The 26,427-nt window shown below is 39.9% G+C and overlaps 1 protein-coding gene across 1 annotated transcript in view; it reads left to right on the top strand.

The window, feature by feature from the left end:
- The window catches only part of CDC37L1 (cell division cycle 37 like 1, HSP90 cochaperone), a 174,913-nt gene that overhangs the window by 110,294 nt on the left and 38,192 nt on the right, over positions 1-26,427 (top strand). Inside the window, exon 5 of the mRNA XM_069228316.1 lies at positions 6,748-6,870. Within this exon, the coding sequence (XP_069084417.1) occupies positions 6,748-6,870 (123 nt within the window). The remainder of the gene's footprint in view (positions 1-6,747; positions 6,871-26,427) is intronic.

The raw sequence follows: 26,427 nt of genomic DNA, 5'->3' as shown, positions 1-26,427 counted from the left end.
ACTACTTATACTATTCGTGGCCTTTGAAGTAGGCAGACTTCAAAGGAAAGTCCTTCCTCCTCACAAGATCCAGTTCTTTACTTGTCAGTCCCAGACACTCCCCAGGAGGGGGAGGCTTCTTTGTGCAGGGCAGGTCCAGCCCTATTCAGGTGCAAGTGTCCGCTCCTCCCACCACTCTAGCCCAGAAAGGCCCATCAGAATATGCAAAGCACACCTAAGCCCCTTTGGAGTGACTGTCTAGAGTATATGCAGGAGGCCCCAGCAGTCAGCTACAAATACGTGGACTTCACAGGCAGGCACAGAATGGTAAAGCAAGAAAAAGCTCATTTTCTAAAGGTGGCATTTTCAAACCCGCAATTTAAAAACCATCTTCTCTAAATGATGTAGGTTTAAATTGTGAGGTCAAAGATTCCAAACTACAGCTTTCTATCCTCTTCCCATGGGAATCTTCACTTGAAAGATCTTTCAAGGTAGACCCCATTTTAACCCGTAGAAGAGATAGCCTTTCAATAGTGAAAAAAGAAATGCTTAGCATTTCACTGTCAGGACATGTGAAAACACACTACCACATGTCCTACCTTTTACGTACACTGCACCCTGGCCATGGGGCTGCCTGGGCCTATCTTGGGGGTGACTTATATGCAATAAAAGGGAAGGGTTAGGCCTGGCAAGTGGGTGCGCTTGACAAGCCGACATGGCAGTTTAAAATTGCTCGCACAAACACTGCAGTGGCAGGTCTGAGACACCTCTGGAAGGCTACTTGTGTGGGTGACACAACCAGTGCTGCAGGCCCACTGGTAGCATTTGATTTACAGGCCCTGAGCACACCTGTGCCCAGTACTAGGGACATACTAGCAAATCAAATAAGCCAATCATGGAAATATCAATAAAAAACACACAAAGGGAGCACTTGCAATTTTAACACTGATCAGCTGTGGTAAAGTGCCTAGAGTCCAGCAAATCATAAAAAGCAGGAGGTCCGAAAGCAAAAAGACAGGGGAAACACGCCAAAAGATGCTAGATCTAACAAAGAGATTTCTTCAGCTGTCCATGTTTCTTGGAAGCAGCATATGTGAAAAGATTTTGTAAAGGAAGTTCCTCCTTTATCTATTTTATGTTTAAACCCAGTGATGTTCCACCTGATCATGGAACATAGTGTAGGTAAAGGCCAGATGAAAGGCGCCCTCTAAGGCTGGTTTCTATTTGTCTTAATTAAGCCTTTACTAACCAACCCCAGTCCACATCACTTTGTTTCCCTAAGGTATATGTATTATTATGTTTAAATCCAATGCTTCCTTCTCTTGGTTATGTTAATGATATTTAATCTTAAAGTTGGGCAGATTGTCACCTAATAGGTGATGTAATTGGACCATAAATAAACCTGTAGGCCATATGAGCATTATGTGATTTGTGTTTGTGTTTTCCCCTCTCTAAATCTTCTAGGGTCCTGGGATGTGGTTTCTCTGGCTTGGGGTGATTTTGATACCCAATTCACCAGTATTTCCTTATAATCCAATGTTATTTCCACCCGAGTGCGGCTGGACTATGAAGTTTCATTGCACTCTTTCTTCTCTCGGCTATTATCCAGTAGACGTGGGATAGCCAACAAATTAAAAGGAAAGGCTAAGCCAAGGGTCAGCTCTGGCTTTAAGACCCCGTGCATGAGCTATACCCTGAATATATTTGGTATGTAATCATTCAACAAACATCATGTTGGAATATGGCATGGTGTCTTCAAAATTCAAAAAAGCATATTTCTTTAAACACAAAAGTGTTTCACCCTTAGCACATCAGACTGTATCTCTTGATTAAGCAGTATTTTATTAAAAGTTATAGTTAAACGTTCCTGCCCCAACGGTTAAAACAACTCTATTAGTGAATTAAGAAGCAGTTATTTGTCACCTGTATCCTATATGTGGCCTATATTCTTATTATACACCGAGAAACATTATAGTTTATTAAATCAAATGTACGTTTTTTCCACAGTACACTTCCTGAACTCACACATATGAAGATGCCCTGCTATGTGATCATGAACAAAAAGTAGACTGTGACAAAGTATTTGTCTAGATTCACACAACGTGGTCAAGCAGAGAAGCCAGTACTGGTGCTAGATTTTTCATTTTCACACTGGGTAATTCAGCCAGTAGATTGGTATCTCTTTCTGACAACAAATGTCTTGGAAAAGGGGATTAGCGCATGGGTGACAGGCATGACGCACATTTTGTTTTTGGTAGTTTCACAAAGCATGAACTTTGCCCAAGGACATAAGAGTGCTTCACAACCAACAATCTAATTTACTTGTTTGTATGACACTGGCAGGTTTGCTGGATGCAGAGCCCAACCAGGATTCGAACCCTGGTTCCCATGCTATGTGGTTAGCATTTGTAGCCGGTAGGTCACATGGCCTCATGTGAGAGCTCAACTCGTTTTGGGTTTGATCTGAGCTAGAGCCAGGCATCTGGCTTGAACTTTCAGTGGCTCCGCCCACCTCTATTATTCTGGAACCCTACTGTTAGCAAGTTGTTAAAAGATATGTACTCCAGACCTGTCTGTATGTTTCTCTAGTTAAGGATATCATGGTAGCCCTTCTATAGATGGCCCCTATGGATGTTTCATATGGTTTGCTTCCAGTGTGGTTTATCTAGCCTTCCTGTTCCAGTATTGGGTGGCAAGTGTTTATTATGGCTTGTAATTTGGTGTGCTCAGGGTGATAAACCTCTGCCACTGAGCTTAAAGGTGACACTGGACTGCTCATCTTCTCTAACAATATGTATGATTTGGGGTGATTCCCTGAAAGTGATTTGTCTGTGCTATCACAGCTTGCTCTATTTCCCATAATCCCTAGAATGCCTCCCATATTATCTCCTTCTTTAGGTTGAGCAGGGTTCTTAACCATGGAGATATTGGAAGTGCACAGTGTAGATGGCCTGCCCCATATTCCTTCAAAGTTGACAGCTCCGTGACCAGTCAGAACTCTCTCTATATGGGTGTGCAATCCGCAGGACTATTCACAAAGTAGCCTGAGTTGGGTGTTAACAATGTCCTTACAGTCCATTCCCAGACACTCTTCCTGAGGGATGCAGGTTGTAAGCCAAAGGTTCTGCAGGAAATGAAGGTGATATGGCTTCTGGCTTGTTCTACTTCTCTTGCTTGTATAGTTTCCTCCTCGTGTCATTAAGGTTTTGGTTTAAGTTTACTATCTTCATGTACAAACAAATATGATTAAATATTAAAATTTGTAAAATAAAATTAAAATGTTATACTTTTGAATGGTAACGTTCTGTACATAGAGAAACTTAACAAAATGTGTAATAATACGGTTAAGCAAAGCATTAGGAGTTGGTCATGAAATCTGGAGTGTGGTCTGTGTTCTTGTTTTGATTCCATCACATGCACCATTGCATTGTCTTTCACTTTTACAGTGATCTAATGAAAAATACGAACTTGATTGTGTACCGTTCTGGGTAGAATTTTCGTAACGCATGCGGAATTGCCAATATTTTTCAATTCCTCCTAATGTGAAATTTCGTGAAATTACGCATTAAGTGATTTCATGCAAATTTTCTTCCCAAATGCGCATCTAGCATCAAAATGTTTTGTGAGATACCAGCACTAGACTGGTTTGCACAGAAAGTGCCCTGCCAACAAACATTTTCCAGTTGAACCAAGCTCCTAAGTCTTTCTTGCAAGATTTTTACTCTAAGTGCAGGCTTGGCTACAAATTGAGACGTGAGATACTGGCAAATTACATTTCACTATAAAAGCAAAAAGTTTTGAAACTTTCTTACAATTTAATTAAATTTTGCAATAAAAAACTGCAATTTCTCCCAGCTGTAGCCGTGAACAGTGCTCCTTAAACTGAAACAAGTCTGAGTCTTCATTGTAAATAAACACATTTGGACTTGCTGGCAGTGTTCTACTTCTTCATCATACGTAGTGAGGAATGTTCATCATGATAGGTAGTTCCTCTGAGGAAAGCACCTGCCCCAATAGTACAATGTTGCAGTTAAATCCAAAGACTGTGCATGGCTGTGGTTGGGTGCCTTAAAGTGAGTTAAGTCAAAGGTTGTGCGTAGCCGGGGTTTGCTGATGGCAGTTGGTTGAGCAGAGGGGCTGGCTTTAGGTCCAGACCTGCGCACTGCCAAAGGAAACTAGGTTCACAAAAAATAAAACAAATAATAATAAATTCACTAAAAAATAAAAAGTTTAAAGCAGGTTATGGTTTTGGGTCAAAAGCACCATTGGCAAATTGTGTTTTGAGCAATGTGGGTGGCACAAATCTGCCCTTTCCATGTATTGGGTACCTCTAACCACTATCCTGGGGCCGGACATCTTCAGTAATGGACCCATGACTGTGGAAATGTATTTTTTCACAGCTTGAAAGTCGTGATTTAGAACAGACTCGGAAGCTTAAGGATGGGGAAAACATTTTTATATCCCTAGTCAAGCCAATAACATTTTGCAAACAAAAACATTAAACATGTGATTGACAGGATTCACAGGTCATTGACGGGATTTGCAAGTCATTACTCCTGAGTTAAAACAGCAGATATATATAATAGTTTTAACCCTTACAAGCCCACGTTTAAAAAAAAAAAAAAAATATTTCATGTTTTTTATATTTAAATAAAAGTTAATAGCTCAAAAACTACTGAATGGATTTACACCAAACTAACAGAACTGAGCTTTCCGAGCTACGTTCTACTTTCATGTCAAGTTTTGTGTCAATTCATTCAGCCAAGCTGTACATTCAAGTAAGGTTTCCTGTTGGGTGCTAGAATGGGAAAATGATTGTTGTTTCGCCACAGACCACCCCATTAAGGTTTTCACAGTGGACAGATCTTCCCGAAATTTGGCATGCCAGACCTTAGCTGACTGAATAAGTAGAAAATGTCATGCAAATATTCCAGTAAGAAACAAATTATAGGGAAATCAACAAAAAAAAATTCAATGGAAACACCGTCTAAACTATAACTGCACAGTGGTGCCCACCACTGTGTAATACATACAACCATTCATATGGTGAGTTTTGTTGGTTGTTTTTGTGGGGGGAGATGGGTTACCTGATCTGGTGGATGTTCTGATTTCCAGTGAAGTGACATATAGCTCCCATAACGTACTTGTAATTGGGCTTTGGCAGCACTGTATCCACTTGTTAGATCTGACACCACTGACTCTTTCTCTGGTATAGGTTTGTGCAGAAGCCCCCATGTCCACTGCTGATCTTCTCCGTAATCCCATAAGAGTGGGAGATAATTTCATGCTTTGTTTCAGTTGTTAACCCTCTCGCAAATCCCACCCTCATCGTCTGGAAGCCCTACTCTATTTCATCTCATTTCTCCCTTTATCCAACACAACACGGACCTTCGTCTCACTCCCAAAAAATGGAGGCAAAGTAATTGTAAAGCCTCACTTAGCCAATCTATTCTGTTCCCTGGACTTCGGGAGAGACTGGTAATATCACGTATATTGTTACAACTTATTCTAGATTGAAGATAACATGGATGTTTTATGTTTCAACCTTATCTATCCATTTTTGTGCCATCCAGGCACTAGGTTAATTCCCTTTTAACTTCCCTCCCGCATTTATCAAATCTTTGAGTCCTGATCTCTGCGCTGTGGAGTATGTAGCACCAAACGCTGCTGAAAATGGAAGATGAGTGAAGCCTATACAACTCCATCACAGCATTAATACTGCTCTCCTGCTTGTCCCAGGTCCGCAGCATGCATTCAGGTGCCTGACAGATGCCGATATGCTCCACCCAAAACTGCAATTACAAACAGGTTACAACATAATGAAAGAATGTGCCTTCAACAAGTCCTCTTCACAGCAGCAGCGCCGCATATGAAGGCACTGTATCAGTCAGTTTACTTCTGGACGAGAGAATGCTCTCGCTGGCACCCACCAGTTGAAAATAGCACTGAAGGAAAGAGGCGAGAAGGATATTTCTAAGTTACAAGACAACTCTTGGTCCCGCTTTATGTCTGGCTTTGACAGTTGTTTATGGTTTGTTAGATAATGTTGTGTTTGGGTCTCTGAAGTCCTGGGGATAGATCAGTTTCTAGTCAAAACCAGCAGAAAGGGTCATGATAGTACTTTCGGACAGAGTATTGACATGATTGAAAAGAAGGGGTGCTGGGCATGAGACAAGCTAATCTGAGTGTAAAATTGTTCAATGGCTCATTTTCCCCTTAAAGGTCTTAGAAGCATAAGGATTAGGAAGTTTAAGGGAAATTGCAGACACATCACTAGATACATGGTCATCTTTTGTCTTTAATAGTAAACATATATTCACTGTTTACAGATTCCTACTTTTTATAGTGGGTTCCTCAGAAGTTGTTAATATGCCTTATTATTCATTACGGGCATAGAATTCCCAGGAAGGTGTATCTACCAGCAGAATATCGTAAAACATTAGCATTTGATAGCCTGAGCACGTTTTTGAAAGCGCCCTAACCATACATTTGAAATAGATGTCAAAATAGTACTTCTTTGCATAAAAGTAAATGTATTGTTTACCCTGTTTTTATTAGAATTCTACCCAAGAAATCCCAGTGTTGAAATTCTATGTGCTGGAGGGTTACTCCTCCATGCTTAGCTCTATTAGTAAGGTATGTTTTATCATCTGTATATTATAAATGGCTGTACGTCTTATGCACAGTGTTATGAATAACACGTTTAGTGTCATTCTTCTTATACATTTCTCTGATATGCTTCTACCTCTCCATTCATTTTCTTTACAGAAGAGAGCTTTGATGGAACAGGTGGCCCATCAGGCAGTCGTCATGCAGTTCATTCTAGAAATGGCTAAAGGTGCTAATGTGGACCCTAGAGGATGTTTCCGGTTGTTTTTTCAGAAAGCACAAGTAGGTGAAACTTTACTGCACAGTCCTTAAAGCGAGGTCAGAGGTCATCAGTGGTCACACTGACATTTGATTATTTGTATTCATGTGCATGCTTCTTTTGTGTCTTTCTGTTATGTTTTTTTATTCTTGATCTTTCTTCCTATAGCCTCTTCTTTTTCTTGTTATCACAGTATCTTCCTTTTTTTTTCTGCCTCTAACAGATCTTCACACTGTTTGAGCCCATGTTCATGAAAAGTACATTAAATGAGGCGTTCATTGTAGAGCAAATTAGACCTTTCATTCAGTCTTCTTCCTCCCTTCTGTTTGAGGTTAGTAGAGTGGGTTTGAATGTGAAGAGTTTCTTCTTGCTGCAGTTTGGAAGGCCAGTTGATTGTTTGACAGTATGGATCACTGGGGGGTATAGAGACAAGTGGTACATGTGGAGCGTCTGGCGAAATCCTGACTTAATGAAGATCTATCCACTACATCAGACTGGCCATTGCATCCAGGAGCACTGAGCATGTATAGTGCTTTGTGGAGGAGAAAAAAGACTTCTGTATTTAGTTGTTGATTCCAGGCCGACTGTCAAGATGCTGTCGCTGTAAAGCTTTCCATCCCTACGCTTAGTGGAAAAAAGGGCCTTGTTTTCAGCAAGTCTTCATGATCTAGGTATTGAATCCCAGATTCTATTTTCTTTCCTTTGTGTATGAAACTTTGGTGCAGGACTCGAACTCCCACCAGGACGTCTAAACTCTCACGCTCCACTTGTAGCATTTGGTGTTTCTTTCAGCATTCTTTGATGCATCTTGAAAAATGAGCCATTTCTCTTTTCCAGTTCTGAGCCCGAGCCTTTATATAGAGTTTTGACTTGAGACCAGACGTGTTGCAAGTGGGACTATAATGTTTACTGTGCAGTCACTAAAAAACATAACAATATTGATAAGAATAATACACTGCAATGTAAACAAAAACGATAAAAATGTTACAAAATTTACAAATCCTGAATTTTGCTAGATTGTTTATGCATCTGCTCAGCTTATACTTATTCCATTAACGTGCTGATGGTCTTCCATTTTAACAGGTATGATGATAATTCCCTTGGTTGAGCTACCTGATCCTTTTTCCAGAATCTACATAGATTTTGTTCCCTGACAGCGTCTTCCTGGGTTACTCTTCGTTCATTAAATCGGTCACATAGATTGCAGAAGGCTTAGTAGCCCATTTCCCAGCATGTTAATATTTTATTATCTTAAAAAATCTTAATTGTATCTTATGCTTTACATGTCCCTAATTTTTTAAAAGGGAAATTCAGCATTGTTCTAATAACTATTAAAAACGTCCATAATTTACAAAGATTTGTAGTTACCAGCAGCCACTCTTGGGTTTTAGTTCTTTCATTCAATTAATAATATACAATTGAAAGAAACGTGGCTGCCCCTGCACTAATTTATGTTCACCTCCATGCATTTGTTGCTCATGTATTCCTCTTTTATTAAAAGGGAGGGTTCAAGATCACTCAGGCCCTATACAAAAACAGTCAGTTACATAGTAGATGACCAAATATCTCAGTCTTATAACATTACCTGTAGCAAAGTTACTAGCACGTCTGAATTCTTTTAAATGTATTTGAAAAAGTTTGAAATGCATAAAAGTATGTCTTGCTACTGTAGACACTAAATAATGCTGGGGTGCCAGGAATATGCATTTCTTTAAAACGTATCTTGTATTATTCCCATAGATTAATATTTAGCTATACATTTTAAGAAATCGCTGTGATTTCCAGTGGCACCAGAAGAGATAGCCGTAAGTAAATGTAATCTTCCTGAACCTCAAGTATTATTAAGCAAACCTCTAGCATCATTTCAAATGCACCATGGGCTTGCTTGATGTTGGCTACATGCTGTTAGAAATTTGGATACTGAAGTAGTTGGGGTTGTCTGTGCCCATGTGTGGCATAGGTCTTTTGAAGTACTCTTTCTATCAAATCGCAGTCCACGGCAATATTTCCTTTCTTTGGAGCACAATGTCACCCTTCTTTACCCCTTTTGGGTCAGTCATTGTTCTAAGCAGTTTGCTTTCAGATTGTTTTCTCTAGTCACAATTGAGTCCTCTTGCCCTTTGAGTATTTACAATTTCATTCTCCTAGAGGATCCCAACTAATGAATATGAATAAATTAATACTTTGTACTTTTATCAAGGATTAGGGGGTCCGACATGATCAGATGTCCCATCAAGATGAGGATATTTTCAATCCCTCGACTGCCGCGTCCAAGTGACCTCCAGGGCCAGCACACCCAGTGGTTTCTGTAGCCAGATGTAGCATGATCACAATCCAGGTTATCCACAAAAAGACTGGCAATATTTGCCACAAATGTGATAAATTCAAGCAAACCATTCAGAAGTGGCAATGCAAATCCACCAGTGAATCTGTAGCTTTCGAGTGGACTAACTCAATGTACAGTTGGTGAAAACAAGACATCATCATGAATTGAATAGTGAATAGTGGTGATATCTGATCCCCACAAGCAAGCTCTAGCCACTTCCAATCAAAATGTCATTCAGGTGTATGCCTCATTTTTTGTGCAGTTTTATACCATCCAAACGTGGCCCAAGGGCCTTAGAGTGCTTAACATGAGATTCCCAAGGTCAGATTTTGTAGGCACAGGGGGATTAAGTGATTTGTCCAGAATCAAATGCTGTTTAGTTGATGCCAGGACTCAGGGCTGGTTTCCCAGTTCGAGTTGGAAGCTCTGTCCTCTAGGTCTCACCTTCTTTGCCACTCCTTCACTCTTTGCCCCATGCTGTGATTCATGGATGCTGCTTTTGCTTCCCCACCACAAGCACCATTCTGTTACACCTCCACTCGACATCACCATGTATGACGTACAAGCTGCGAAGCTATGAAACTCACTACCAGCCAGTATTAGAAGCACCTAGGATCGTATACACTTCAAAAGACAGTTGAAAATCAGATTATTTCCTAGATAACTGCACCGCCAGCATCCCAGTAACAGAGCCAAGAAAACAGTTGTACTGTCAAGCACAATTAAGCACAATTCTCAGTTTACAACCCACATATTGTATACAACGTAACAAGCACACTGCTTCCATTATGTAGGTAAGTAAAAAAGGGCTGATTTATGGTTAGCCTGTGCCATTAAATATAGTTATGTACTTCCATATATGAGTTCTAGCCCACAACAATACTAAAACCATAATAGACCTCTGCCAACAACAATTTGTAACTTATGCATACTAAAATCACATAAGACATATCTGCTATGAGGGTTGCCCATCATCTGTATTGTAAAGCCAAACATCACCAAATGAACAGACACGGAATAACTGAAGAGATATTTCACACGTTACTGGAAAATTGTAAAGTAGTCCATTTACTGCAGGTCCCAAACATATATATAACGTGACCACTTTAGCACACCTTACAAAGACACTCAAATATAGGATGATGATAAAACATGTCCATCCCAACAGATCTCACCACTTCTCTCTCCCTCCAACCATGCCAGATCCGGACCACAGCTATACACAAAATCTCCAGTTGGACAACCCAGTGCAATAACCAGATAAGCACACTGTATCATATAACATACCATAAAGCAGTAGTTCTTAACCTTTTGACTTCTGTGGACCCCCACTTAATCATTACTGACACCCAGAGACCCCCACTGACTCATTATTGGAATCTGGGGACCCCCTTTGAGTAATTACGGGAAGCCAGGGTCCCTGGCCTAAGCATTTTCGATCATTTGAACTGCAAAACAATATAGAGAAAATACAGAAATAATCACATATTCAACAAATATACAAATTATGTAATATTTGGTTTAATCACAAACAAATATACAACAATCCAAATTTTAATTTCAATTTTATTTAGTTCTCTGAACAGTCGTGGACCCCTTAAGTAGGCTTCGCAGACCCCCAGGGGTCCCCGGACCACGGGTTAATAATCACTGCCACAAAGGGACCTGCAAAGCTGTTCAAAGCTACCATCAAGCTTAAAACAATAAACTTGGGCATCTGTCTCTTACACATCATCATCCAGTAAGCTGCTACGTGCTGTATCCCATTACTCAATAACTGCACCTCTTTTGTTGTCATGCACGACAAGGAAACACTTCCCACAAAGGATAAAAACAAAGACTGCATCTTTCCAACCACACACCCTACATGCTGTAGCGTACTATTTACAAAGCTGATCACAGAAGTCTCCAAATGCTTAAATGCCCAATCATCTTCATACTCTTACAAAAGCTTCACTTGTGTGGTGGGGCAGAAACCACACTGATAAAGATAATGGAAGAATGTTTTGTCTCTCACTGTCTTGGACAAGCACCAGGCCTCACATTCCTCATCTAGGGTCTCAAAATGACATCCTTCCTTCATAAAGTAACTAACTTCACTTGTGGAACACCTCAAAATGGGTGCATGCCTTTTCTTTGCAAGTTGTACATGGCCAAAGTCCTTTTTGGCAACAACTGTGGCTACGCAGATGACACCAAGTTCTATTTAAAACTGGAGCAGGGTGTTGGGGATTAACCAAATGCTGAAGCCCCCAGCATTTGGATCTTTCAAAAGTGTTTCCACCTTATTGGTTCAACAGTGGAGATGCTAGTCACGTGCTCTGTGAACTTCACACCAGTACACAAGATCCACAATTTAGGCGTACTGCTTGATGGGGGACAATAATTCACTTTCGGAAGTCATCTACTTTGACAATAATGTGTTATGCTGTTTGCACAAGCTCAATTTGTCCTCCTCTTCCATTGCTCCTCCCCTACAGGGTCTCCTGAGTCTTTTCAGTGGTATTGTTCTAGCTGAACTGTTGCAAAGCCTTGTACACAATTCTTCTGACAAAGTCTACATTCAAGCCGCAAAAAGTTCAAAGCCACCCAACTAATTTCAGCTTTGTTACACACTGTAGGTAGCATATCACACCTACGATAAATGCTGCCCTTGTGATCTGTATAAAACAAAGAACTCAGTTCATAAGCCTATGTCATACAGAAAACCCTCAGTGGGCTTGAACCAGATATGCCTTGACAAAAATTTCAGACCAACCAGCAGTCCAACACATGAGGTCTGGCTCCCACTCTTTGTTAGAGTGGTGAAACATCTTCAGGTCCTGAACCACTCGATTTCCCTCCCATTACCTCTTGGGCTTGAAGTAGATTTCTTGAAGATTCATAGAGGTTTTAAAAAGTGCCTGTCCTGTGCCCTTTAGCTGCTTAGTTACCTGTCAGAGAAAGAGAAAACTTTGAAGTACTTCACAACTCAGTCGGTCACCAATTTTCCCAGTAAGACGTGAATTTTGAGTGGATTGAAGAGGACTGATCTACATTAGGCCTAAAGAATTAGTGTAGGGCGACTCGCTGGAACTTAAATGTGAACCTATATTCCAGCTCACCTCTAGAATCCCACTCATTGTAAAAACTATATGTAGTGCTTTAATCAATAAATGCTTGAGTGGCAGTACAGTCTTTCAGTGCCATCTTATATTTTCCAATTAAGGGGTTCCCCTAAGGTGAACATTTTGCAGCAAGACAGAAGTTGCATGAACCAAAGTTTCAGGCCTTCGTACATTAGTTGGATAGAATACCATGCTCCTAGGACATTCAACTGCTGTCTAATCATCAAAGCTGCAAAACGATCGCATCAGCTTTGATTCTCTGATCATTTTCAACTTGTAGATCTGCCAAATATGCAATATCTTTTCTCTGTTTGGCCAGCCTTCATGTTTCGGGAATGGAGCAAGAACTCCAGCCCTTCATTACATCTGTGTCTGGTTACCATATAACTTGGTCAGTCAAAGTTCAACCTATAGGGCACATTTGCATGGTTGCAATGTAGGAGAAACAGGCTGGATTTCTGAGACTGAACTCCAGAAAAGGAGACAAATCTTCCCTTCTGTTAAGTCCATAATGTCATGGTGCCAGACATCAGGTGACTACTTGCTGCCTTGAAGCCTGCAAGGACAGACATAGATAATATCTTCTCCTCTTTCCTGGGTACATAGAACGCTGATTTGCTGGATATATTCATGCGTTTCCTCTGGAGAGAGATTCCCATTTCTCCATCTCTTACCTTTGAACCCAATAACTTCTTATAGCATCCATTTGCTCCTATTGAAGACTTTCTCCCTAGTGGCCATGATGTCAACCAGGAGAATGTGTGAACTCCATAGATATATCTGAGCCTTAAATGTCTTTTCATCAAAACAAAAAGATACTCCGGACAGTCACATCATGTACTTCCAGCCACTGAGACTTTAAATGTGCAAATGTAAAGGTTTTGCTTTATCTTATTCAGTCCACATTTTTTCATAGCTGAAGGGACTTCTCGTGACTTGGGTGTCATACTGCCTTCGGAGTTCTACTCTGGCAGGAATTGTGCTGATCTTCTTGCCACATGCTTCCTCAGCTGTAAGCAAACCTGCATCAAAAGCTACTTTTGAAGAAAAAATGGTTTACTGCACTCATCACTGCAACATCAGTTCTTAACCTGTGCATTTTATCTGTACATGCTCTGCCATTGCCTGGACAGCATCTGTGGCTTGTCGATATTATGTATCTCTAATGGACATTTGAAGGGCAGCAATATGGGAATCTGTACATGCGCTCATCAAACACTGTTTGTTATAGTGCTGGCCCCTTGATATACCTCTGTAAAAAATGTTGTCTAGAGATTTTAATTTTGGATATGTGTTTTTGTATTATTAGAGAAGTAATTGAACTTGGGTAGACATTGCTTATCCGGGACAAATTTTTCTGGAGGATATTTTCAAAAATGGCAGATGTGTTGCAGTGATGATGTAATATTTTGGGACCCATTAGACCTATATACTATAGGTTTGGGGGTCAGGTAGTCATTTTCCAAAATGGCGGCTCTGTAATGATGTGTTTTAGCCATCAAATTGGCAATTTATTTTAACATAGCTTTTGTTTCAGTATTTCTGTTGATTCAAATTCATAAACATGAGCGAAGCAGGTGGTAGCAGAGGATCTTTACCTCCAGACGGAGTGTTGCTAACTACAAAATTTGAGGACTCCTTCAACAAAGAAAAATGTGTTGTACGCCAAACTAATCCAAAAGAAAAGCCAACATCAACTGCAGCTAGACAGAAGAGAGTTTGAGATGCTGCAGAAATACGACAAGACAAAGTTCACAAAAGATTGAAACTGATGGGTGAAGAGGATCACATATTTTATCATTGTAACAACAAATGCTACAAGTCGTATGCCATGGAAAGGAAGCCTGGAAATTAAAAATGTCAAAAAATGGCAGAAACCATTAAATCACAAGAATCTGAGTCTTCTGAGAAAGTGACGACAACCAAACAAAATGCCATTCTACTTAGAAGATCGATGGCTACCCCTTGTCCACCTCCAACAACTGATCAGAAAGCAGAGGATCTTCAGTGTGTTATCTGTGGCTAAGCCAGAACAGTGGCCAAAGGGATTAATGAAAGAACAAAGTTCAGAGTTTAGAGTAAGGGCAAACATGTTTTTATCTGCAGCTGTTCCTTCCAAGATTAAGTTTTCAGCTGAGTAGCTGATCTTAACAGCCAGGTGAATGTATTTGCAGCTGATTTGTATGCCCACCCGAGCTGCATGTGTGCACACATTTGAAATGTTTAATGTACAATGAGCTCCTAGCAGCAGCGTAACTACCAGCCTTCAGTTAAGTTTGCACTCTTTGAAAAAGCAAATGAAGTTTTAAAGCCACTCTTGATTTTCAGCTATGGGTTCACACTCTGTGAGATCAGAGAAATAATGGTCAACATTGATGAAACTGTATTGATCCATAATAATAAAATTAAGATTTTTCTGGTGAGAATGTACAATGACAGAATTAGTTTTTGTCAGTTTAAAGAAAAGAATGAGCCACTTATGGAGTTCTCAGCTGACTTGACTCCTGAAGTTCTTGCTGCCAAAATAATATCACAGGATGCAGTAAAATTGTCAGGAACCATTTTAAGAAACGTCCTGAAAGATTTAAATTTTGGACTTGATGACAAATGTTGTGATTTCCCAGAGCTCTGCAAATCATGGGAGCCAACAAGAATGCCAGATGGTGTCTTAACATTTTTTTACATCATTGTTTAATATCAGCAAAGCAAAACTGTTACAAACTAAAGCTCTTGAGTTCGGAACAGAAGCCAACATCATTGATGATGGCTTTGAAGATATAAGCGAAGAAGTGGAAGACAGTCCCATGAACCGACAGGCTTAGGCTGTGCAAATGTATTGTCTTTTCCGAATCATGTTTTATGAATTACATCACGGAAAAAAGAAAACCCCTCTACACATGCAGGTGTGTGGAATTTAATAAAATATCTATTTGTCCATGGGTCATATTGCTTCATAAATCTGCTTGCCCTATAATAAAATCCCATTGTCCCTTTGGTGTCACGTAGTGCAGCAACTTATTATGGCAGTAATTTCATTATATAAGAGCTCTGATTATAGCCTCTCTGATTATGGCAGGGCCCATCCTATAGTAGGGTTTAACACTATCAATTCCCTATATTGCCACCTTCCACAGATCTACCTACCGGGGGTGAAAGTAGCAGCAACTAATAGTTCCCTGATTGGAATGCCCTTTTGTGTCTGTGCAAACCTACTAAGTTATATGTTTTAGGGGTTTTCATCATCTCTTTTCTAATATTTTTCCATACTGAGAAAGGTTGGAAATGTATTCCTGACAAGGACAGAAGTAACATTTCTTCCACTGTTGGGTAAAAAATGTGGTTGGTTGAAAAGGGAGCTTGTAAGCACTCAACAGATTTTCACATAAGCGAATTGACACATGCATATTTGCTTCTGCTAAAATGCAGTTCACAAATATTTTCGTAGGAGAGGGATTTCCTGGCCTACTTCTGTAATATCTTGTGAATTTGTGAAAGCCGTTAATCTGCTTAAATGTAAGGACGTATACAGTGGATGCACTCTCGCGACTTTCTTAAAGAATTGGGCGCATAAGTAGGTCAGGTGTTAACCAAGACCTTTTGTTTTTATTAAAATTCCATCTCTTTCTCTGTCTATCGACTGGCTTCACTGTTGAGTGACAGCATTCTGCTTTTTCACAAGGAGACTATTGCCACACAAAGTAGTTTTATTCAGTGCCAGGAACATTGTGGCAATGTGTGCTGTCTAGGGAACAAAAAATATTTTTATTTTTGCCAGTATTTTCTATAATGGTGGTCCGACTGCTCCCACAGCTATAAAGGCTTACAAACACCATGTCAAAATAAGACAAGCATTGACAAAACCAAAAGGCTGACCACCAGTGTCAGAACGTTTGGCGTTGCCACTGCTTGTTTAGTTTCATGTTTTCCATAATCCTGTTGAGACTTGTTAACGTGGTATTCCATTATGAATATTTTTTTAAATACCAGCATGCATCAACACATTTTACTAAATGATGCTTCAAAGAAGTGACACCTAATAATTCACAGTAATTCAGCAAAACTTTTTTCCTAGTTACATTTTTTGTGAACAATTTAATTATAAATCAAAGAATTATCAATCTTGCTTTCAAGATTCTGCAAATATTTGCATCTAATCGGAGAGCATTGTGGGAGCATTATACACAGCCTCATATTGTTAAACTTTGCAAATGTGTGTATACATTTTTATACTGGAACCACTATAAGTAGAGCAGTCCGGGGCTTTCAACATTTCCTTAGAGCGCTCACACTAATAAAGGCTTTGCATTTATAGGGCATAAATACAACTTCGAACTTTATTAACACAAATATTACCTTAACTGCAGACAGTGCACTTCCCTGATTCATTATGTACTTTAAACTGGCAGCCAAAGGGTTTGTGCTGTGGGGGGGTTGGGCCTACTTGTCCCATGGACAAAACAGACATAAAAACTTGTTGTCCTTGACCCCAAACAGTATGTCTTGGGAGTCGGACTACAGGAATTCCACATCCTTGACATGATGACTGCCCACGCAATGCTTGACAAGTGCAAAAGTAAAGAACCAATCACTTCGGTGAATAAGGTTGGAGTATCAACAAGTTATAATGACATAGCACTGAGCAGGAACTTGTTAGCAGCTCATGCTGTAAAATCTTGTGAATCCTACAGCTAACCACTTGCAAGTCACTTTACCAGGAAAGGATTTACAACTGCGGCTCTTGATAATTTTGATTTTGAAGACAGCCCTTCTTTGTTTGGAACATCCAGCACGCATGATACTGCCATGGTGCTTTTTCAAAGACTGTACCAATGAAGTAGCTTCTGGAAAACAAGCTGTGTCAGCTGTAGGCATAAACAAACAAAGCTGCAAACTTATAACCCAAATGACTTGCCAGCGTGTGCAAAATCACTACAGGCCATTAACACGTCTCAGTGTACTAGAAAGTTTCAAAGTGGGTGAGGACATGGATCTTCTTCTACCTGATGCTGCGGTCCGCAAAGCTGATTTAACTGAATTCATCATATCGCTTATTCGGTGCGGACTGAAGGATGAAGAAAAGCCAGTTTTTACTAGTAATAACTTCTCCAGTCACATACTGCCCAACAATATACACAGTTCTGCAAAATTTCTAAAATGTGTGTGCTCAGCTTGAAGACAGCCTTCCCTGCGATTTTCTACGATGAAGTTGTTTTCTGTATTGTAGCCGACATTTTTATGAGGAATCCAGTAGCATTTGATGATCTTTATCCAATGATGGGCATTTTCCACATTGCAACAGTTGCATTGTGGTGTGCAGGAAGTTATCTCAGTGTGTGCAGCATAGACAAAGCACTTATTGAGGTTGAAATCTTTGGAAGCAAAACTGTCCAGTCAGTATTGAGTGGAACTCATTATGTTTGTTTGTTACAAAGCATGCTTATCATATTTTAGGCTATAGAAACATTGCTTTCTGGAACAAGTATGACAAATTAGGTTTTGCATATCTTATCTCAGAAGTGAACAAGGCAGAGGGTGCACTTCATTGAAAAGACATAATGCAAAGCCAAGCAATGTTCAGTACACTCAGTTCAAAATCAGAAAACCAGGTTTGTAGGGTTTGTCAAAGAATGAAGAAAAATCTGAACTTTACGAGTACTGGGGAAGTGTTTTACACATGATCGCTCTAGTGAAAAACTTCATACATGCTGATCAATAAAGTGACTGGGAGCTGCAGGTGAAGACTGTGAAGACACTGATTACTGTGTTACGTGAATTTGATTGCATAAGCTACCTGAAGTATGTGTCCTGCTATTTGGAAAGAGTAAAGAAGCTAGAGGTGGAACAACCATACCTCTGCAGAAAATGTATCCAAAGACATTTTGTGGTAAAAGACAGAGAGGGAAGGTTCAATGTTGTGGCTCCAGATATGAAACTGGAACAGACGATCCAGAGTTCACAGAAAAGCTCCAAGGGAATTGCTGATCAGAAACGTAAAAGTGAATATGTTGCTAAATTGCAGCTAGTTTACCATGAAGTCCTCTTCATTTGCAATGTTTTCAAAGAGATGACAAATTCAAAATTAATTGACCATCCTGAAACTGTTCCTCACCACAAATGTGTGGGAAAGAGAGGGGAACATTGACAGCCTTCTTCATTTCATGCAGCAGCAATGAAACCCCTTTGAAATGACTGAGCCTGTATAACTTCACAACTTTTTGGCCAAACAGTATGTGGATAATGATATAACACACATCTTCCAGATGTCCTGGAACATGGATCGAAACCATACGCAGAACTGAAGCAGGAGAGATTTGTATTGAAAGAGAAAAAGCTGTTGGCGTAATCACGAAAGCTAAACTGCCACACTTTAATTGCCATAGTAAGAGTTTCGTCCAACCAGACGCTACAAAACAGGTTACAATAAACAACTTCCGCAAGCACATAGAGAGATGGATGTAGCAAAAGAAAGGGGTGACTTTATCAAGGACATTCTGTGGCATGATCTTCTTCCAACAAACGCATTATTTGACAGAGATGCTGTAACCAAATCAGTGAAGCACAAACTCATACAAGACCTCCAAAAAAAAAAAAAAACTTTCCCTTGAAGAATTTCAATTTGAAAATGTGTCCTCATTGAAAACTGCTATTGTTATGGACTAAATTTCACAATTGCAAATGGTCAAGATTTCATCCATGCAAAACTTTAGAGAGATCGTTCAGACTGTTCTACAGATATAGTCAATGTGCACCTTGCAAGAACTGCACATTGTCTTTGACAGTTATCTTGAACTATCTGTCACAGAATGTGAGAGAGTCAGATGAATGTCTACAAGTGAAGCAATTCACCTTGCCTGCATCAAAAGTTCGACACCCATACCTGTGCAACTTGATAAATTCTGGTCATCAACACCGAACAAGATGAACTTGGGAGATTTTAACTCACCAAAATATTACTGATGATTCAGTGAACACTGAATTTCCAATTATTGCAAGTGGAATGATTGTCAATGAGGGGTTGGTGCCTGCAGAGATATATTCAAAAGGTATGGGCCATATTGTTCAAGAATCTAACAGCAAATTAGGGGAAGCAGACCTTCGTGTTTTAACATATGTTCAGTGCGGTGTTCGAAATGGTTCCAATCGACTCTTTTTACTGTCAAATGAAACCAATGTTATTATTGTGCTGCTTAAATTTGTTGCAATGTTAATAAGTCAAGGATTGTCCGAGTTATGGATGCGTAATGGAACAGGTGAGAAAATACACTTAATCCAGCTTTATATTCTGTATATGAAACTTGACCCAGAGATTCCCAGTTTTCTTATCAAGGCACATATTCTTAAGGGTGATGACACTAAGAGCAACATTGGAGCAAAGCTTGGAGATTTACCTGTTGAACCTGTGAAGTTTCTAAAAGGATTTGCCAAGACAGAAGAAGAATATCTTTAAATACGTAGAAAAATACCTTGTGCATGTGTAGAAAATGAGTTCTGGTTGTCACACATTTGACAATCTTTGGTACAGTGAATTCAAGAGATCAGTCACGCTAAGAGACCTTCCACCGACATCATATTCTGTGTGTGGACACATTGAAAGAGCATTCTCCTTGATCAGAAGTGTAAATGTTTTGGATTATTCATATGCAGAGAAAGATCCATGTGAATTTGGCTGGGAAGAAATTGATCGGGTGCTAAAACCAATGCAATTTCTAAAGCCCCTACCCACAGGACTTACTAAGATATGTACTTGCAAAACCTGTGCTACAAAAGGATGTCCCTGTCCATATGCTGTTCTCAAATGTTTAACATTCTGCAAATGTACCAAAAGCGATTGTCGGAACAAAGTGAACTATGAAAATGTGCCTAAAACAGGAGTGATACATTTTTTTCATATTCAGATCATTTGGTGTATACATAAAAAGATTTTTTTTAAACATTATTATTTGTTTTATTTCTACATGTCTCTTCTTCCTCTATTATAGCTGCCATTTTGGAAAATGGCAGAATGGTTGCTCTGAGGAGGTATTTTCTTTCTTTATAAGACTACTTGACCCCCAAAACCTATGTTTTGACACCGAAATAAAGAATATAGGTCTCGTGGTTCCTGAACTATTACAGCATCACTGAAACACAAATGCAATTTTTTAAAATGTCGTCCATAAAAATTCAGCCCGGATCAGCAATGTCTACCCAAGCTAAATTACTTCTCTAATGATCCAAAAACACATCAAAAATGAAAATCTGTGGACAACATTTTTTTATGGAGGTATATCGGGGGCTGGGATATATTACATGCAACTTTCTGAAAGGACAATCAGTTGGTTCTCAGGAACATGTTTACCTGAATTCTGATTATTACTAATACCCATATAATTGTATTCATTTGATCAACTTCGAAACAGTGAACGTCTTAAACAGTCCCCTCTCCTAGAAGTTGCTAATGGGTGTCTGCAGATGCGTTTAACACAGTCATACCTGATATGGGATTTAAACAACTCCCACCCAACTTGGAACCCTATTCGACCATGCCTGTCCAACCAGCTTTTGTGGGGAATGGGTGGGTGTGCCGCCGTACTGGTATACGGCATCCGTGTGCGGCACCCGGTACACCGCATCAGTGTGCGGTGGCGGCTGCACAGCGCTGTAGGTTTCAGCAGTTCAAGGAATAGACTCTGGCCTTTCCCAATGGATTTACTGTGTATAAAACATTATTATGTATTGGATGTAGTTTATGTTAAAACCGTGCAATGAAGAGCAATTTCTGTCCTCGCCACACGATGGCGCCAAGTTTCCACGAAGAGTATTAGAGCCACCATATAAAGGTAATTATCTTGTTGAGCTACGTTCTTTGAAACGTGCTACGCGGCATGCTTAACGCAATACATTCAACGTGCATTTTGCTGGTGACTCCTACGGATTTAAAAATAAAACCAGTATTGGCAATAGGTGCGTCTTTAATTTACAAACAGATGCTGACATGGATGTGCCCAAATGCTTTGAACAGGTAAGGACATTCCAACTAGATGTTTTTGACTTTGCAGATGCTTGCTTTAACTAACAAAAAATACGATAGAGGTTGTTTTAATTTCTTTTTTGGTAATGTGATTTGTTTTCTAAGTGCTCTATGTCAGTATCATTGCGATTCACATATTGCACACAAGTGTTTTCCAATCCAAACTCTCCTTATTCGGCAGAACAATTCAGCCAAAAAGCACATATGTAGATACAAAATGTAAAACATTTAAAAATAAATGGTTACAAAGACCTTAAAGTACATAAAACAAGGAAATCATTATTACATGGGCTTAAAATGTACAAAAAAATCTCAATTTAATTGCGGCCCTCATATAATTAAGAACAGCAATACATGTTTCCACGTTTGGAAGAGACTCCAAAAACTAGAATCCATCTTTGTGCGAAACAAGAGTTTAAAAGAAGAATTGGACGTAGGAAACGCAGCCGCAAAGAATCATATGAAGTACAAAATGATGTAAAATGCAGGCTGATTGCTGAGAACTTGAATCACATGGACAACAACAGAGGGAGATATACCACGAATTCGTAGGTGGAAATGCCACTAGAAAATGTACAGTGTTAAGCCGGAAACGTGTACAGTAAAATCTTTGTTGTGGATGTGCAAACGAAGCTAAATAAGGTTCAGGCCCTGTTATTGGGGAAGATTCAATATAAGCGATTACTGAGGGTATATCCAAAACGGTAAAAAGCCTCTTCTCCTCTTTATGAGACATAAAAACTACCTTCACTTGTGGCTGTGACTTTTTGCCATTAATTTCGGGGTTAGTGAAAACGTGTTTACAACCTAAACTTGACAGGTTGTTTTTAAAATGCGATAGCCACGGGCTGGCCAACATATTTTCTATACCAAGACAATCAGCTAACACCTGTATCAAAAGCTCTGCATTTGAATCCACTCATAGTTTGAACCACAGAGCAAGAGGGGCAAAGTTTATTTCATCCTCCCAAAACCTCAAACCTACTTCTGTGTTCTTGCGGTGTTGATCTCGGGAGGATTAGGAGCTTAAATAAAAAATAAAAAAAAGTTCTCTACTGTCTGAAGTTTAAAAACATCTGCGTAGTCCCAAACCCCTGCTCCATATATTCCCACCGTCAAACTCTTCCTTCTATAAAGGTGGACCAATTCTCTAATTGGTTTTTGTCCCTGCCTTTGTGCAAACCTTAACGTGGCATTTGCCGCAGCCTCTATTTTTTGCAACCGGTTAGCCACCAAACCATCCCGACGGCCCACTACACCCAATAAAGTGCCTCATATATATATTTTTATTTTTTAATAGGATTCCCATCAATAAAAAATGATTTTTGGTTTGCTGCTTCTAGGCCCCCAAAACATTGTAAAAGATTTCTCATGATTTATTTTTAAACTAAGGTCCGAAATAAAAGCAGAAAAGTCGGATAACAATTTTTGAAGCCCATTTCCTGTGCGTGCTAACAAAATTGTATCATCTGTATTTAGTAACACGAGTACAGCTCAAGTGAATTAATATATGCATCCTCGTCTCACTCCCCTTGTCACCCTTATAGGTCCAGTACAATCACCCGTTTGAGAAAAACGGACCCTTGTTGAGGTGTTCTGATGTAGGCTCCTTATTAAACTCAGTAGAGGGGACTCAATGCCCGCGTGACTCCTCAGGTCCTATAGCCGCTCCCTGTCCACTAAATCAAATGCGCAGGAGCCGTCCATGAAGGCCATGTGCAAAACCCCTCTCTTGGCCAGCACATATTTGTATTTTATACGTACTAAGTTTAGGGCCTGCTCCACTGTGCCCAAGCCTGGGCGGAAGCCATACTGTAAAGGACTAAAAAAAGAATTTATCTTCACCCAACATTCCTTGTCCTCAGAATAACACGTTCCCGAATTTTCACCGTGGAATCTAACGGGTAGATAGTCAGGTAACACTTATAGGAGTTCCAATCCCCCTTTTTAAATATCAGGGTTATTGCACATTCCCTTCACAAAGGGATCAGGTCGCTGCTCACGGCGGCCCTAAGAACATTTGTAATTAAGGGGGCCCAAAAAGCAATATTACACTTAAAAAGTCACTCAGAACCCCATTGGGGCCCGGTGTCTTACCATTTTTTTCAACTAATAATAGCTTCCATTACTGAAGGTAAATTTATAAGTTCCTCTATCCAACTCTTCTTCACCAAAAATGGATTTTGAGGCTACTTTCAAAGAAACAACTTTCCGCCCTTTAGGCCTGGATTAAAAATAGAAGTAAAATGGGTCCCCCATTCTTGAGCTGGAATATGGCAAACCATCTCTGGAAGTTCATTATCCGAAAAGAAAGGGCGGTTACCTACATCCCATAATAGTGTTATTGTTTAGCTCCACTGCTTTAATGAGATCTGCCCAAGCTCTTCTCTTTAGATCTTCCTTTCTCTGTTTAAGGATCATGTTTATGGCCTAACTAACATCACTGCTTCTTCGTGGGTTTTTGGCTGCCTTAATGTTTTTAAGTGCTAAAGTACGCTCATGGTTAAACCATGACTGCCCTTGCTGTGCTCTGAGATTTATTTAAGGTAAGCCCACTAGATACGGGCTCTGTGAATCTCCTAAAATTTCCTAGAATGTTGCTAGCATCATCTACAAGGGAAAGACAACTCTGCAGCACTTCGAGATGGTTATGTACCAATTTAGTAAAAAAAACTTATTAGGCTCAAGAGTTTTCTACTTTAGGCGGACCCCTCTGTTTGTGGAATATTTAATAGCTGGAAAAACAGTGGAGGATGATGTATCGACCCATAATTGCTTACATTTCAAACATAATGGGTTGTGGTCACTAAAAGGAAGTGATATAACCTCATATGATTCCATAATTCTTGCCTAAATCACTTGTTAACAGTACAAAATTTATAAATAATGGATTTCCCTTTTGCAGTAAAAGTAGGGGGGGTTTCCTTTGAGCCACCCTAATTTTCAGACCAAAAAATTATGTTAAGGAAAAAAATCAACTGAAAATGAAATGTTCGAAGTTTACATTCTGAATACTTGCAAAGCCACATACCTATTCTCCATTAAAAGGACATTTGTGCACATTAAAATCACCTGCCCACACTATTGAAAAATGTATGTTTCTCATTTCAAGGAAATAAATTTTTTATTTTTCCACTTCTTCTATTATTCCTATTAGTTGCGCCATTAAAAAAATAAAAATAAATTAATAGGATATCAGCGTTGTTGGGAAAATGAACAGCCAATATCTGATAACATGGTCTATGTAATTAATTGAACTTTTAGGCCTTGAATTGCTGATGACACAAAGACACCCCCCCTTTCCGTCTGCCATCATTAGAGGGAATAGCGTTTGTACAAAAAGATCTAAAACCAATTAAGACATCCTCAAGGGCACACGTGTCCTGACAACAATGTCGAAATTCTCAATCAGCGATAGCTAATCCTCATCTTGTAGTTGGTGTCGTATCACTGCAATATTCCATGAGAGAAAACGAAAAAATTCATTTGGCCTGTAAAAGCTGGGGAACTTGGATCACAACTCGGTCCCTGATACGGGGCCAGAATTGTGATGAGCTAGAGGGGCAGCTCCAGTTACTCATTTGAAGTTAAACATTTTCATCTATCTCTGATAGAACCGTAATTCTGTTCTGCAATAACAAGGGGGGTGGGGTTACAAGAAGATACTTCTCGATTTTCCAAAGGTACCCTATATTGGAAATGTCTGTAAAAGAAATCAAGGGGAAAGACTTTTATGGTGCTCAGATTACATCTACCAGCCATTACTCCAGCAAAACTGTCTTCTGCTATTTTAAGTTTGCGAACGTTTACTGTAACTGTATCTCCCTGGTAGGCTTTTGCCTGACAAAAATAATTTCTCTACTCAAATCCCTACCTTAGTGCACCACTTTGTTTAACCAGAACAAAACCTCATTTCTTAATGATCAGGTCGTTTCAAAAGAACCTGAGACCAGCCTAATAGCATTTCTTAGAATAATAATGTACGGGCATGAAGCAGGAGGGAGATTAATGATGGGTAAATCAGTTGAATTAGTGCCACTACTTTCACGCCCTGGCTCTACACTGAGAGCAGTCGGTGGCGTGAAGTTGTGTGTATTCGTGGGTTTAGATCTCGAATGCGATTTCAATAGAGCAAGTGCCTTGGACCCCCCGTAAAACGCCTGAGTTAGACGCTGTCGTTTGTAGAGGGGTCGAGGTAGTCTCCCTAAGTGGGGTGAGACTCTCCTCACTACTAGGGCGCTCATTTATTTTAATGATGTTATTTGAAACTGATTCCAAGATTGACTCAATAACTGCAAGGCGTTCATAGACGGACGGAGTTTTGAGTCTAATAGCTTGCTAATTAAGGGCTTCACCACATCCCAAAGATCGAAAGATGTTAAAGAAATTGGGATTAGGTCACATGAACCTGAAGGGGTTAATTTACACCCTTTGATTGTCACAGTTTTTTCTTACATTTGGGCTGCATTGGAGGCACCCTGTAAACACACATTTTGGGCCGCAACCTTTTCTGGGTTACTAAATCAGTACAGTTTGTTCAGGGCAAGCTTGCTGTATTTGTGGGTGATTCTACCATATCATTTATAAGACTTAGGGTATAAATCTGGGTCTCTACGACCATATTTCCCTTTGCCACATTTAAAGACACTACAGAGAAACCAGCGAGCGCTCACCTGACGCTGCCGAAACAGCGACGTTTTTCAAGGTTCTGACCCCTCTCTTGCGGCAAACCCATTCCAGGGTGCCCTGCCCTTCAGAAGCAATGTTCCGCTAACTTAAGCTCATTTGTCACCAAATCCACTGCCCTCACTAAAAAATTGTCAATGGTGGAGCAGGAATGATTTTGGTGGGAGTCCATATTGTTTGCCGAGATTGCCTTTCTTTTTGACAGGGCTGTAAATTAAGATGGCAAGAGCTAATATAATAAGAACCGATTAGAAACCAACCAGAAATACAAATAAAAAAAACAAAAGGGGGGCCCGGCCCAGCTTCTTACTGGCTAAGATGGGCCTGTGCTGGCCCGGTCTTCCCCTGGGCACAACCTGGGTGTGTCCCGCACTACGGGAGAGTGCAAGCACTTTTATAGCACATCAGAGGCCCCGCCCACTGACATTTAGCTAACTGGGGGACGAAGTCC

This window comes from Pleurodeles waltl, chromosome 1_1 (genome assembly GCF_031143425.1).
Source record: "Pleurodeles waltl isolate 20211129_DDA chromosome 1_1, aPleWal1.hap1.20221129, whole genome shotgun sequence".
Lineage (NCBI taxonomy): Eukaryota > Metazoa > Chordata > Amphibia > Caudata > Salamandridae > Pleurodeles > Pleurodeles waltl.
Note: the sequence above shows the minus strand (reverse complement) of the source record. Positions and strands in the feature narration are given on the sequence as shown.